The following is a 16,432-nucleotide window of genomic DNA, read 5'->3' on the forward strand; positions in this document are numbered from 1 at the left end:
TTCTTTAAGCACCTCAAAATTCATGGTCTTTAATGGAATGGCATTGTCAGTTCCTTAATTATCTTTTAATACCGTTAAATCTGCTTTTCCTTCTTCATGGGATCATGGTACCTTAGTATCTATGTGCAGGGACTGTTCTAGATGTGCTAACAAATATTAAGTGACAAGAATCCTATGAGTTAAGAACCATTATTATCCCTCATTTTACAGATGAGGAAAGTAAGACATAGAGAGTTTAGTTAACTTACTCATGGCCACACAGCTGGATTTAAACCCAGCCATGCTATCCCCAGAATTTATACTTCTAACCACTATGATCTGCTGCCTCTCCATATTACCTTTCTGCTTCATTTTTGCTTTTCCATCTGCCCCAGAATACCCTATCAAGCTTGACAGGTAGGGTGAGTGTGGGGGATATAGGGGGGAGGCCTTGAGACCTTCCTAGCTCTATATTTAAAATGACATATCTCTGCCTCCAAGTGGGTAACAATAGTAACAATAATACTGTTGCCTGCTTTATTTTTCTCCATGGCAGTTATCATTATCAGACATATTGTATATTTTACTGGGTCTTTTTCTATTTTCTGTGCACCCCTCCCCTCCACCCACACACACACACATCATGGAAGGTTCACCAGGGAGGCCTTGAACACTGTGGAGTAAATAAATAAGTGGTATATGGGAGAGAGACAGCTTCTAAAGTGGTACCCAATCATCCTCACTTATTGATAGCCCCTTGGGTATGGGCTAAATTTAGTGATTTGCTTCTAACCTATTAAAAAAAAAAAACAAATCCATTGCTGTTGAATTGATTCTGACTCATAGCGACCCTATAGGACAGAGTAGAACTGCCCCCATAAGGTTTCCAAGGCTGTAAATCTTTAACGAAGCAGACTGCCACATCTTTCTCCCTTGGAGCAGCTGGTGGGTTTGAACCTCAGACCTTTAGGTTAGTAGCCAAGGGCTTAACCACTGCACCGTATGGCAATTGTGGTGGATGTCACTTCCATGATTAAGTTATAAGAAGCTGTGACTTTCATCCTCCTAGCAGAATCTTTCTTGCTGGCTTTGATAAAGTAAGCTGCCATGTTGGAGAATTGAAATGGCAAGGATTTGATTGGTAGCCTTTCGCCAACTGCCAGCAAGAAACTAAGGCTCTCAGCCTAACAGTCCTCAAGGAACTGAATATTGCCACCAACCACGTGAGCTTGGAAGAGGATCCTTTCCCAGTTCAGCCTTCAAATGAGACCACAGACCTGAGGCCTGAGCCCTGAGCCCTGATCAACGCCTTGACTGCAGCCTTGTGAAAGTCCCTAAAACAAGGCTCAGCTAAGCTATACCTGATTCTTGATCCACAGCAACTGTGAGATAATAAATATGTATGATTTTGGGCCACTAAGTTTTGGGACAATTTGTTACACGGCAATAGATAACTCCACCAGTTGCTGTTCACTCTGACTCATGACTATCCCTGTGCGTGTCAGAGTAGAATCATGCTCCATAGGGTTTTCAATGGCTGAATTTTAGTAGTAGATCATCAGGTCTTTCTTCTGAGACACCTCTGGGTAGCCTCGAACTTCCAACCTTTTGGTTAGCGGCTGAGTTCATTAACCATTTGCACCACCCAGGGTCTTCAATGAATAACTAATACATGGTAAGTAATAAGGGCTTACTGAATTTTTTTGAGGTTTATGGTTCAGGAATATTTTTGTCGTTGTGTGCTAGCAAGTCGATTCCGACTCATAGTGACCCAATGTGATAGAGCGGAACCACCCTGTAGTGTTTTCTAGGCTGTAATCTTTATGAAAGCAGATCACAAGGTCTTTCTCCCACAGAGCTCCTGGGTGGATTTGAACCACCAGCCTTTCTGTTAGCACCCGAATGCTTAACCATTGTGCCACCAGGGCCCCTTTCAGGAATGTTAAACCAACAAAACCAAACCCATCGCTGTCAAGTAGATTCCAACGAATAGCGACCCTATAGGTCAGGGTAGAATTGCCCCATAGAATTTCCAAGGAGTGCCTGGTGGACTTGAACTGCTGACCTTTTGGCTGGCAGTCATAGCACTTAACCACTACACCACCAGGGTTTCCTCAGGAATGTTAGGCCTCTTTTAATAGAAGTGCTGTGAAAATTTGAAGCCATCTTTTTTCTGTCTTCTGATAATATTCAGTTTGACTTAGGTTGTGTCTGACAAAAATTTAAAGAAGAAAGATTTTAAGATTTGAATTTATTAAAATACTGCAACAATAGGTTCTACAAGTAAACAAGAGGATAGAGATGTTAGCAGTATTTGAAAGGTATAGAGACAATTGAAGTCTGAGGACAGATAGAAATAATTTCTTCACACTTAGGATTAGAATAATTATTGAGAAAGGCTGTGGCATCTTCTTCAGAGGCTTTCAGTGCAGAATAGAGGTGTATTTTAAAATATCCAGTATCCTATCCCTTCTCTCTACTTCACTGCTACCACACTGGTCCCAACCACCATCATTTTGTACTTATGATGGACGATTCCAATTTATGATGGATTTGTATTCCAACAGTGTCCTATGACATGACATATTTTAACAGGATCACATGGGCTTAGGACACTAAAAAAAAAAAAACAACTTTTTTTTGGAGTTTTTTTTTAGTGTCCTAAGCCCATGTGATCCTGTTAAAATATGTCAGTCATGTTGCTCCTCCAGATGGCTCCTCATTCTCCAAATGGCAGAGTCCTCAAGGGCTGTAGGTAGGCCTTATCACCAGAGTTAGCACCTCCTACGTTCTAGAAAGCAGCCTATTTATCAGGACTTGCTTGCTGAACCCACATCTCTGGGCCAGACATGAGGATGGATGCCAGTAGAACTCCTAAGCAACCACTGTAGGACAAGCTAAAGTGGGTTAACCACAAATAAATGGGTAGAAAAAAAAGTTTATGAGAACACCCTGAAACCCAGCTTAAGCAATGTGGCAGACTTCTGGATGCTGGAAAAGGAATATGGATTGCAAACCAACCTCAGGGTTGTCAGCAGCAGCCCTGAGTAAAAATAGGATCTACGAGTAATCCCAGGAAATGCAAACCAAAGCCTGTACAAGTATGGCTTGGAAAGAGTTGGAAAAATCTTCTGTGTTATATTGAATAAAAACAGTTCTTTAGTACTTTTACCTTAGAACTCGAATGAGAATTGCAAATATTGAGGTAATGTATATTTGTCTTTGATCAAGAGAATATAATATGAATTTTCCCAGACAAGAAGTCAAATTTGGCCAGTTGCCATTTCTAGACCAGGTATCATATGGTCATCACATAACCAGGCATCATGTGGTCTCCATATTTACTGCTATTCAAAATTCTTGGTAAACCCTCAACAAACAAATGACGAAATTCACTTGATTATTACTCTACAAACCTCATTTGCTCCCCCAACCAAACTGTTGATTTTGAGGAGGAAATTGGGTAATTTTCTCTATATAATTTCCCATTTTGTAGGCTATCCTGGTTGTCAGCCACCTCAGGACTGTTCCAAAGTCTTGGTAATAGTAGGTGAAAGACATAAATGATCCTGTTTATTACAACTTAAAAATCCTTAACTATTGTTCAAGCCATGGGTAAAATTGTGCCCTTAACTTCAGAAGCAGCTGGGAGCAATCTACCTGCATAATTCTACCCAGCCCTCATCTTAGAAATAAAATGACCCCTTAAAAATGAGTAAATTATTCTGGTAAATGTGAAGGTAAAAGCTGTTTAAAAACTTTTACTTACATGTGTTTTTGGCAAATCCATTCACCTCAAGATGGCCTGAACATGCCTTTCAACTAATCCCACGCTGATTCCCTTTGAAAGACTAAGTTTTGTTGGCAGAGTGTCTGTGTCCCAGTGAATAAAGTCATTATTTCTTTTTCTTGTTGTCAGATGTTTAGGGAAGAAATAGAGATCTTTGAAGTCTATGTGGTCAAACTGTCACACATTAAACACCCTATGGATACCATGTGACTCATTCCAAGTCAGCTGGAAACGGCTCAGCTTCCATGCGGAAACCCTGTATGTGGCTCCTATGAGATCACGTACCGGGTGTACTTGTACAGAGCCTAAGAGGAGCATTCAGTCCTGGGGGAAAGGATGGCCCAGAGTGAAAAAAGGCAGTAAGAAAGAAAGATATATCCTAATATGTTATCTTTTTTAGGTTACAGTATAATTTAGCTGTAGATGTCTTCATTTTTGTGTAGATAGTTTTTTTTTTTTTTCAGATAATTAATGAATTTAATGATACCTATTTTTCTCTTGGATCCTTGGTGCAGCAAGTGCAAATTAACATTAGCTAGAAGTAAAATAGCTTATCAAGTAATTTTTCTAACTCAAGTCTAAGGTAGTAGCTTTGTATTAATTTTAAGCATATGTAAAGTTTTAAATCTAAGCATCACAAAGGAAATTCTAGCAAAACATGCTTTAAGTATGAAGCACTAGGCAGTCACCCAAACAATGTCAGGGAAATTCTACCCTGTCTGGCTACAGAGAAACCACATACTGACTCTGTAATTCTCTAATGCTTCAGTTGTTGAGGTAGCTGCTTGTTTGAACATGATCGGATAATGCTGTGGGACAGCAAGATGAAGAGCTCACAGGTTCTGGCTTAGGTAGACCAGGGTTCAAGTTTCAGCTTTGCTGCTTACCTGCGAGACCTCAGCCAAGTAGCTAAATCTCCCTGGGCCTGATTTTTCTCACCTGTGTGGTAGAACTGCCTTCCTGGAAGTTGTGGACAGCATGTGGGTGGAGTACCTGGAGCATAGTAGGTTCTCAGTTAATGAGCACTTTTTCTCAAATTCAGAGAAGCCTAGAATAGCATTTTTCCTAGGTTATGATTCTATAACTGCTCTACTATACATCAAACTATACCCTGTTCACAGGGCATTGAAGTAAGCAAACCTCTCCATGCCACACAGCTGTGTGTGACCTAACCAGGTACCACCTTTCAGAATCAAAGTTAAGGTTAAGATTGAGCATGACTTTGCTGATGAACGAACAAATTTACTCTTGGCTCAGGTTGCCTGATTTCTCAATGTCAACAAATTCCTGCTCATGGTTTCCTTGAGAGATCCTCTTAGCTTTCCCTTTCTTTTGTCCTCAAAGAAATAAAGCAACACCTCCCAAAATAAGTGCAAGGGATGATACCACTTTATATGACTCTAATCCAAATGATGCCTGGCTTTAGTTTAATATTACAAATAAATTACAAATTCCTACCAGAAATGAAATATATAGACACTGTCATATAGTTTGTTATTCTAGGGTAGATTAGCTGTTCCCAGACTACCCTTTGAGAACATTGGTCTTCAACTAACATGTCAAAAGCATTGTGAAAATCTCCCATCTATTTCCTTATTTCGAGAATTATCCTGGATTTATCCTGCATGTGCAAGTCCTGCACATCACTAGCACATATTTGTGTGGGATGTGAAAGCCAGTAATGATTTGCAGGAAGCAGGTAATATTCTAGAAAGATTTTCTTAATCACATAGTTCTTGTATTAAATAATTTAAATTTGAACTTTTAAATATTTTTATGTTTTATTTTGGATAATTTGGGGGCAATTAAGATACAGGAAGTTACAGGTATATATTAAATCCTTGGGAAGAAATTATAAGAAAGACAGATGTGCCATGGCTACATCCTGTTTGGCCTCTATCTTAGAGTATTCTCACAAGTCCTGTTCAGCAGGTGATTTCCTTGAAGTTACTGTGTCCCCACAGAAGCACGCCACGTTTTGAATTTAACTGGGGTGCTGTTGTTAGTTGCTGTCATGTTTTGACTTTAATTGGAGTAAGTCAGGTTAATGTAAATAACCTCTTGCAAGACCAATGACCTATTCATTGGAAATACCTTTTATCAACAACATAAACAGTGACTATACATATGGACCTTGCCAGATAGAATACACAGGAATCAAATCGGAAGTATCTGTGGAAAGAGATGATGGAGAAGCTCAATATCATCAGTCAGAACAAGGCCAGGGCCAACTGTGGAAAAGACCAACAGTTGCTCATACACAAGTTCAAGTAAAGGGAAGAAAATTAAAACAGTCCCGAGAGCCAAAGTACGACCTTGAGAATATCCAATCTGATTCCAGAAACCATCTCAAGAATAGATTTGATGCATTGAACACGAATGACTGAAGACCAGACAAGTTGTGGGATGACATCAAGGACATCATACATGACGAAAGCAAAAGATCATTAAAAAGACAGGGAAAGACCAAAATGAATGTTAGAAGAGACTCTGAAACTTGCTCTTGAACCCAGAGTAGCTAAAGCGAATGGAAGAAATGATGAAGTAAAAAAGCTGAACAGAAGATTTCAAAGGGTGGCTCGAGAAGACAAAGTAAAGTACTATAATGAAATGTACAAAGACTTGAAGTTAGAAAACCAAAAAGGAAGAACACACTCAGCATTTCTCTTCTCAGAAGAAAATATTCTGCCTCGAGTGGCAATATTGAAGGATTCTATGGGCAGAATATTAAATGACAAGAATCATCAAAAGGAGAGGGAAAGAATACACACAGTCAATGTACCAAAAGGAATTGGTTGACATTCAACCATTTCAGGGGTAGCATATGATCAGGAACCAATGGTAAGAAGGAAGAAGTCTAAGCTGCACTGAAGGCATTGATGGAATACCAATGAGATGTTTCAACAAATGGATGCAACACTGGAAGCGCTTACTCATCTATGCCAAGAAATTTGGAAGACAGATACCCAGCCAACTGACTGGAAGAGATCCATATTTGTGCCGATTCCAAAGAAAGGTGATTCAACAGAATGTGGAAATTAAAGAACAATATCATTAGTATTACATGTGAGTAAAATTTTGCTGAAGATATTTCAAAAACGGTTGCTGCAGTACATCAACAGAGAGCTGCCATAAATTCAAACCAGATTCAGAAGAGGATGTGGAATGAGGGCTATCATTACTGATGTCAGATAAATCTTGGCAAAAAGTAGAGAATACCAGAAAGATGCTACCTGTGTTTTATTGACTATGAAAGGCATTTGACTATGTGGATCATAACAAATTATGGATAACATTGTGAAGAATGGGAATTCCAGAACACTTAATTGTGCTCATGTGGAACCCAGGTACAGGCCAAGAGCCAGTCGTTCAAACAGAACAAGGGGATACTGCGTAGTTTAAAATTAGGAAAGGTGTGCTTCAGGATCTGTATGCTGAGCAAATCATCTGAGAAGCTGGACTATGTGAAGAAGAATGTGGCATCAGGATTGGGGCAAGACTCATTAACAACCTGTGATATGCAGATGACATAACCTTGCTTGCTGAAAAGTGAAGAAGACTTGAAAAACTGATGAAAATCAAAGACGAGAGCCTTCAGTATGGATTATACCTCAACATAAAGAAAACAAAAATCCTCACGACTGGACCAATAAGCAACATCGTGATAAATGGAAAAAAGTTGAAGTTGTCAAGGATTTCATTTCAGTTGGATCCACAATCAATACCCATGGAAGCAGCAGTCAGGAAATCAAAGGACGTATTGCAATGGGCAAATCTGCTGCAAAAAGACCTCTTTAAACTGTTAAAAAGCAAAGATGTCACTTCGAGGACTAAGGTGTGCCTTACCCAAGCTATGGTGTTTTCAGTCACCTCATATGCATGCGAAAGCTGGACTATGAATAAAGAGACTGAAGAAGAACTGATGCCTTTGAATTATGGTGTTGGTGAAGAATATTGAATATACCATGGAGTAGCAAAAGAATGAACGTATCTGTCTTGGAAGAAGTACAGCCAGAATGCTCCGTAGAGGTGAGGACGGCGAGACTTCGTTTCACTTACTTTGGACATGTTATCAGGAGGGACCAGTCCTTGGAGAAGGACATCATGCTTGGTAAAGTAGAGGGTCAGTGAAAAAGAGGAAGACCCTCAATGAGATGTAATGACAGTGGTTGCAACAATTAGGTCAAGCATACCAACATTTGTGAGGATGGCACAGGACCAGGTAGTGTTTCGTTCTGTTGCACATAGGGTTGCTATGAGTTAGAACTGACTCCATGGCACCTAACAACACACACTTGCATTTGATTTCATACACATTGGTTTACCTAAATTAAATTACACCAGATTTAAGAAATTAAAGGAATCCCTTATAGCTGTGGTTTGAGATGAGCAAATGTGACTAGGACCCAGCAGGGCTTTGAACAGTTCTGAATGGTTCGGGAACTGTACAGTAATTGCAGATGTAAACTAGGGCAGCATATGTGTTACACAGCAACCAGATCTTTTTCCCGTGGGATTTTGACCCCGGTAGGAAACAAACAAGGAGCCCTGGTGGCACAGTGGCTAAGCGCTAAGCTAACCAGAGGGTCGGTGATTTGAACCCACTAGTGTTCCATGAGAAAAAGATGTGGCAGTGTGCTTTCATAGAGATTGTTGTTGTTGGGTGCCATTGAGCTGGTTCCCACTTATAGGGACCCTATGTACTACAGAATGAAACACTGCCCAGTTCTGCCCCATTCTCACAATTGTTGTTATGCTTGAGCCCATTGTTACAGCCACTGTGTTGATCTATTTCCTTGAGGATTTTCCTCTTTTTTGTTGACCCTCTACTTCACCAAGCATGATGTCCCTCTCCAGGGTCTGGTCCCTCCTGATAACGTGCCCAAAGGAAGTGAGATGAAGTCTCGCCATCCTTGCTTCTAAGGATCATTCTGGCTGTACTTCTTCCAAGACAGATTTGTTCATCCTTCTGGCAGTCCATGGTATATTCAATATTCTTTACCAACACCATAATGCAAAGGCATCTTTCATAACGATTACAGCCTTGGACTCTCTGGGGGCACTTCTACTCTGTCCTATAGGGTCGCTGTGAGTCTGAATCGACTTGACAGCAGCAGGTTTGGTTTGGTTAGGAAACAAACAGTGGTCCCCGGCCCAAAGATGGCAGCCTAAGTGCACTGCTTTGAATATGTGTCACTCTCCCCAGTCTTGCCAATAATCCAATCTCTTGCAACCCACCCAAACCCATTGCCATCGAGCCTATTCCAACAGCGACCCTATAGGACAGAGTAGAACTGCCCCACAGTGTTTCCAAAGAGCAGCTGATGTATTTCAACTGCTGACCTTTTGGTTAGCAGCCGAATGCTTAAACACTGCTCCACCGGGGTGCCTATCTCCTCCATGGATTCCAAAAGTTTCAGGAGCCTGATGTGAGAAATTGAATTATTGGCAGAACAGTGGAGAGTGACACATATTCAAAGCTGCAACGTCAGCTGCCATTTTTGAGCAGGGCATAGCTGTTTGTTTTCTACTGCAGTCAAAATCGCATGGGCAAAAGATTTGGTTTGGTTAGGAAACAGTGGTTCCCTCAATGTGCATGCTGCCCTTATTTAAGTTGACAATTACTGAACCATTAACTGTTCTGAACTGCTTGGAAGCTCTGCCAAAAAGTTGCCCCTCCTGAGCATACTTCCACCTCTCTTCTACTGCCTCCTCCCCATCACCAACCATGGGAGTCTGGACTCCAGAAATGCTTGGAGTAAATTCCATTGCCACTGGGGGAAGAGTTCTGGTGGAAGTGACCCCAGAAATTCCAAGGCATGGTGGGGTATAGGGACGGTTTTAAGACTCAAAAGAGCATTTTTTAATTGTCCATAGAATGAAAGTAAGAAACTTAGTACAAACCTTTTCTTTTGCAGTCCAGAGTTTGTATGGGAAAGACGTAATTGTGGCAAAGAGTAGAGTCCACCTCAGGCTTGATGACTGGAGGTCTCCCTGACACTTGGGGTTTTGGGTCCGGTTGTTCCTGTTCTTCTTCATTACATAGCTGTTTAGATTTTATCTGGCGCAGTTTTTTATTTTTTAGTTCGTGTGGGCTTTCACATTTGGCATAGTTCCCCAAATTCCGGTTCTTTGGAACCTGCAACATTGAAATAAGTGTTTCTATCTCACAAGTACAGTGCCAAGGGTTGTCGTACAGGCGCAGGTAGCTCAGGAGAGGCATGTAAATGAATACCTCCTCCGTCAAAACTTTGATCTGGTTGTGCTGCAGTAAGAGGGTGGTAAGTTTGTTTAAACCAAAGAAAGCCTCACTCTCAATTTTGGAGATCTCATTCTGTTGCAGATCCAGGCTTTTCAGCTTCTTAAACTTGGAAAACATGTTGTTCTTCAATATGCGCATCTTGTTTCTTGCTAATAGCATGTGCAGCAAATCCTGGGGCCAGTCAGGCAGCACAAAAACCAGTTTTCTCTCTTGGCAATCTAAGTATTTCTCATGAAGGTAAGTGTACACTTCACAGGGGAGGCCTGGCGCATAGCGTTTGACTGGATTGGAGCCTCTCCGGCCCCCGCTGGCCCTGCTGGGATTCGCTTGGCTTCTCGAGCCCCCAGGGCTTGCCCTGCGGAGCTCAGCGGCTTTACAAAAGAAGAGCAGGATTGCAATGGTAACCACATGCATCCTGACATCCAGCTGGCCCCAATTACGGGGTGTGACAGATGGAGCAATGAAAATATTCCTTTGAAATCCAAGTTTGAGCAATCTTAACTAAAGCAGTTCAGGAACAAAAAGACCCAGCTGGGGTACGTGTAATGCCTGGGCTGGAAGAGAAAAAGAATATTAGAAGCTGTTAAGAACACAGTGTTAACTTAATTTTTTTAAGAAGGGCACTCCAGATAAAAAGATTTATGCAGAAGTGGTGAGGAAGGCTGCACACCCTCTTACTCACCTGGTGTAGTGGCCCTGACTTTGAATCAGTGCTCTTCTACCTGCTAACTGTGCAACCCCAGGCTAGTTGTTTAGCCTCATCTTCAGCATCTGTAAAACGGGCCTAAGGACACCCCGTTGTATTGTTGGGAGGATGAAACGGGCTGATGCCTGCAAGGCCTTTCACAGCACCGGGTCCTGGGTACACCATAAAGGTTAGAGATTAAAAACCCATTGCCATGGAGTCCATGCTGACTCAGAGTGACCATATATGAAAACTTAAACCTGTGATTCATCATTTTTAAAAAATTAAGGGAATTCCTTTTAGACTTGAGATAAGCAACCAAGAGTAGGCCTCAAATACCTGTCCTCCTGAGCTTGCTTTCTCTTTGCTTTATTGTTTCCCAACCACCAGCCACGTTGACTGTGGGCTCTGGAAATGCTCAGAGTAAATTGCATCGTTCTTCTTGGCTCAATGCCACCTTCTCAGTGAAGTCTTCTGTGACCACCCTGTTTAAAATCACATCCCCTCCTACTCACCCCCTTTCTCCATAGCACTTACCACTATCTGTCAAAGTAGATCCGTTCCTTCTTTTTTCATTCTCAGTCTCCCTCTCTGCTACGCACCCCCTTAAGGGCAGGATTTCTATATTGTTTGCTGCTGTATTTCAGCACTGTAGAGTCTCTGGCACATAGCAGGTTCTCAATAAATATTTGCTGAATTTATGAACGTATAAAGTAGCTATTCTATAAGAGCATTTATCTCATAAACTTAATTACTTACATTATTTTGGGAACCTATTTTTCTTCCTGTACTGATAACATCTGAGATCAACACATTCTTAAGAATTGTGTTCTTTTTTTTTTTTTTTTAATTCTGAAAGTATTCCTGGTTTGCATTTATTACTTAGGACATAGTCCACTCTTGGCAAAGGAAGAAATGCTCAATATGGATTTATAATGAATAACATTTCTGCTGTTGTTCATGTGGGGCTATGTGGTTATAAGCAGCAGATGTTTTTTCCATTCACTGTAGCAGTCGGAATGCTAGGATCATCCCTTGCCTGGAGTTTTCCTGCTTCATGGCACCTCCTCCACTTTGAATGCCTTCTCTCTTCTTTGCCTTAAGAATTCCTCCTATTCATTGGTTTGTGTGTCCTCCCCTAAATGCTTTTCTTCTATCTTGGATTTGGAGTGGCACTTACTTCCATCTAGATCCAGGGCACAGATTGTGGGATGCTTTGCTGTCTAGCTATTTGCATACATGTCTTGTCTCCCCTGTGAGACCATAAGCTGTGCAGTGGCTTTGGAGTCTGGAGACCAGGTTTGAGCCCAGGCTCAGCACTTGCCTCTGGTCCTAGAGCTCTTCAGGCACTTAGCCTTTCCAGCCCTCCTCGTCTCTATCTGCGTTTCACTGTATATAAATTGTACATAATTCTAACCTAAAAAGTCATAAACAAACATTGAACTCTATTAATGATGTGCATGCTGAAGTTTTTAGGAGAAGTGTGCTGATCTGTAACTTACTTTGAAATTTGTAAAACTGTAAGATGGATTGATGGACCACTAGAGAGGTGGGTGGATATGTGATAAAGCAAATATAGTAAAATGTAAATTATAGAGTCTAGGTGGTGGATACATGGGTATTCATTGTGCAGTCCTTTTAACTTTTTGTATATTTTAAAGTTTGCATAATAAAATGTTGAAAGGAAGCAAAACAAACAAGCAAACAAAAATGAACAAAGAAGGCATGCTACAAAAAAAGCAGGATGGTTTCTTCAAGTTCTTCCAAGCTAAAAGCTCCAAGTATATACTGTTTTTCCAAAAGTAGCATTTTCTCTTTCCCTCTTCCTCATATAATCTTCAAACAGTAATAAATGTGCATATATTTTACTTTTTAGGCCAAAAGAAATCCATTTTCTGGGAAAAGAAACCATATACTTAGAACAAATTACTTGCCAAGGTTTTTGCTTGTTTTCTAATGAATACATCACACTGAATATAGGATGGAAAAACTTTAAGTTTAAACATTCATAACATGTTTTTTAGTGATGTGTAACTTGTTTGATTTAGGCCACTGTAGAAATTTGCAAGAGCTGAACGTCTCTGACTGCCCCACGCTCACGGTGAGTATAAGAAGCTTCTTTTACGGTTGTTTACGTAGATTCAGACTTGCTACATTGGGGTGCTTAAGTGCAGAGGTGTTGTCAAAGTACATGCCTGTCTGCTCATTTAGGACTAAAAAAAAAAAAACGCTGTGCCTATTAGCAGTGATTCCTGACCCCTGTTCTATTCTGTTCACTTTTTGACAGAATTAATTTCTCCCTTTCCTGAGCTACATCTGTGGTCTCAATCCTTTAACATTTCTACTTTCCATTCTCTATTAAAATTACGTTTACATATGTGTAACCCCTTCCAAACTGAGAGCTCTTTAAAAATCCTCCTTTAGAATTTTTCCGTAAAATTTTGAAAGGTAGAAGACATTTTATAAATAAATAAAATGTGTACATAAAAATTAAAAAACCCTCAGAACTACCCCAAGACACAAATTAAGCATTTAAATTAGCCGTTTGATCCCTGTCCACTAGAACTTGGAGAACTGCTCTAGACTTTGATGTAGCTAAGCATCTCTGGGGTGACGTACTTTTACGTAAATAAGCTGCTTCTTTATGTTTAAAAGTGCCCTCAGAGTTGATCCTCAAGAAATGGAGGCATAAACATGGCAAAGACCACATCAGAGAGAAAATGCTCTACTTTCTCTAATTGTATTCAACTTTCTCCACTGGGAAAATGAAGATGGGCTCCTTCATTGAGAGAGGTTTAAAATCTTTGCTACCACATTCTTCAGATGTCCGTGTATGGATAATGAGGTGGTTTGTCACGTGTATTCATTCTTTCTGTGGATTTTTTTTTTTTCTACCTTCAAGGAGCTTCGGTTCTATACTTGAGTAGAAGATCATATTCTTTAAGTTTGGCTTTCTAAGAGGAAAGTCAAAACAATGCCATCTGTGTTGAGTTTGGAAACATCAAAGTCTTTTCCAGCTTTGGAGTCTAATAATATAAAGGGCTGATAATTTTATCCAGCTACATTTTACTATTGTTCTTCCACATAGAGCCGTTGGGAGACAGGCTTACATCTAAGGAGTTGGGTAACGTTCGCTTAAAAAGCTTTGATTTCTAAGAAGCTTGCCTTATGAAATGTATTACATTCAGAAAGATTCAAGTGCACTGTGAACTAATTTATAAATCATGCTGCAACATTAAAAGACATTAATTTTACACTCATATGGTCAGACATTTGGGGATCGAGTTTTTAGTTTTTTTTAAAGAACTGTGCGTATGATTGGTCTGAACTCATTTGGAAGTCTTCCAGACAGGCAAATGCAAAGAACAGTTTGTTTTGACTCCTTATCTCAAAGGGAAAGTCAAAATTCTTCTCTACTCTATCTTCCCCTTCCCGGCCCCACGGTTTCATTTATTTTTCTCTACAGCTGCCTGAGGGCTTTCTTTCCTCTCCTTGCATTTTCGCTGGGTCTTTCAACAAATGCACACTACCGGATACTTGATCGGTAAACTTGATATATATGTATACACACACACACACTCACACACATGTATCTATATATAAATATATAAATGTAAATATGGACTCCTGTTTTAGGAAGTCCAGTTGTTAAGATTGTTTACTATTCCTGTCCTTTGGAATGATTTTAGTAAGTTTTAAAATGGATCAGTTTAAATTGCCTTCATGCATCTGAAGACTGGCAGTGTGTGACATTTTGACACTCGAGCTCAAAATTCCTCCAGGGAGTTGAACCCTTGCAAGGGTTCAAATTTTAATGAAGTGGCATTGTGATGGAATGTGACAATTTATTTCCAAAGAGTGACAAAGGGAAGGAAGAATGAATCTGCAAGCAAAACCACTGGCTTCTATTTAATTTCATTTACAATTAATATAAAAGAATATGAAGAGACCAACTTTCACATTTATTTTTTTCCCCTGGGGCAGAAAAGAAATGATGGAGAGATAATGGGAAAATAGCAAAGTCCATTAGTTAGGGTTTGATAATATTCTTCCCTTTTTTTTTTTTTTTATGTAGGATGAATCCATGAGGCACATCTCGGAGGGCTGCCCCGGGGTCCTGTATCTCAATCTATCTAACACAGGTATCACCAACAGGACGATGCGACTCCTACCGAGGTAATGCTTGTGTTACCTGAATTACACCAAAAATAATTATGTGCTTCCAGACTCTGGCTTGCTCTTAAAAAAAAAAAAAAAAAAAAACCACAACAACGAGAACAAAAATAACTAATCTGTCTCATCAAGTGGATTCCAACTAATGGCAACCATATGTGTTACAGAATAGAATTTTTCCATAGGGTTTTCTTGGCTGTAATCTTTACAGAAGTAGATCACCGGGCCTTTCTTCCATGGTGCCAGTGGGTGAGTTAGAACTGCTAACCTTTAGGTTAGTGAGCAAGTGCAAACTCTTTGCACCACCTAGGAACCTTTTGGGTTTGCTCTAGAATTTTCCAAAGGCAGTGTTCCCTTTGCCAACATGCTGCTACTGTGACACCACTAACAATACTCCTGTTCCCAAGTCCCCAAGTACCTGCCTTCTCCCTCCTTGATGGACCAAGTTTGAATAACTGGGCTTCTGCCTTAGCCCTTGTTTCTGTGTCACTCTACTGGCAATGTGCCCAGTAGCTTGAATCAGGCCTTACCTGTCTCTTTCTGATCCCCCTTCCTGGGCATTGGAGCCTGGCTCCTAAACTCCAGTCTGGTGTCTGGGATCTTGCTACAACAGAAAAACATCAACATCCTACCTGCCTAGACTTTGAGCACTGCCATCCCCAGATTCCCTGTTGCTATGCTCTGTTGACCTACTGGGACCCCCACCACCTCCAGGGAACCTGATACTGGTTGTTTTTTGATTCATGACTGACTGTTGACAACCCCAGATATAAATATTTCTTCTCATCAGCCTTCTTTGAAGGAGAAGAAACGGGACACGAGACATCTCCTAAAGTTGATAGCTTATTCAAATATATCTGAAATTTTTGTCATTCAGTTATTCTTTATTTTCAATAAAGAAACACTAATGAGGTAGAATGTACAGTTATATTGGGAGACATTCAAATTTGACATTGGGAAAGCATTTCTCAAACTACTGTGAAGGAATGAACCCTTTTTTGGAACATGACTTTTTTTAATATTCTTTGAAAATTACAGTGAGACATGTGGAAGAGGTTAAACAGAAAAAATTCTGGGTGGCCATTTTCCTTATCTCCTGACGCCAACCATTTTCTACAAATGTACAAGCCTGAAAATGTGGCACCATATTTTCAGCATATCGTATTTGACTTTCCACATTTAATTTAGTCAAATCTATCAAATCTTTCCTTTGAAATTTATGCTGATACTTGTAAACATAGAAAGTCCTCCTAGTCATTTGATGTGTATTGCCTTTTTTATTATTTTTTTTTTTTTCTTGTATGGTTTGTGTTTTTTCTTCTATGGTTTATGGTCAAGAAATGTGGGCTGAATAACAAATCAATTATTCCAGCATCATTTATTGAAGACTTCTTTTCTCAAGGGACATGTGACAGTTTATATATCTAAAATCCTTATACAGACAATAAATACTCAAAACTCATCACTTGTTAACATTTTCTAACCATTACTATTATCTCTGCTCTTGAGGTTACATGTATCTATTGTATTTGCATGGTGAAAA

General features: G+C 40.1%; 2 protein-coding genes across 6 annotated transcripts in view; one reads left to right on the forward strand and one right to left on the reverse strand.

The window, feature by feature from the left end:
• Positions 1 to 16,432, forward strand: part of FBXL13 (F-box and leucine rich repeat protein 13) — a 358,734-nt gene that overhangs the window by 151,625 nt on the left and 190,677 nt on the right. For all 4 annotated transcript variants that reach the window (XM_049893085.1, XM_049893086.1, XM_049893083.1 and 1 more), the window contains exons 10-11: positions 12,765 to 12,817; positions 14,792 to 14,892. In XM_049893085.1, the coding sequence (XP_049749042.1) occupies positions 12,765 to 12,817; positions 14,792 to 14,892 (154 nt within the window). The remainder of the gene's footprint in view (positions 1 to 12,764; positions 12,818 to 14,791; positions 14,893 to 16,432) is intronic.
• Positions 1 to 16,432, reverse strand: part of LRRC17 (leucine rich repeat containing 17) — a 56,747-nt gene that overhangs the window by 9,929 nt on the left and 30,386 nt on the right. For both annotated transcript variants that reach the window (XM_049893103.1, XM_049893104.1), the window contains exon 2: positions 9,674 to 10,585. In XM_049893103.1, coding sequence (XP_049749060.1) covers positions 9,674 to 10,445 — 772 coding nt within the window. In that variant the 5' untranslated portion in view covers positions 10,446 to 10,585. The remainder of the gene's footprint in view (positions 1 to 9,673; positions 10,586 to 16,432) is intronic.

This window comes from Elephas maximus, chromosome 8, assembly GCF_024166365.1.
Source record: "Elephas maximus indicus isolate mEleMax1 chromosome 8, mEleMax1 primary haplotype, whole genome shotgun sequence".
Taxonomy (NCBI): domain Eukaryota; kingdom Metazoa; phylum Chordata; class Mammalia; order Proboscidea; family Elephantidae; genus Elephas; species Elephas maximus.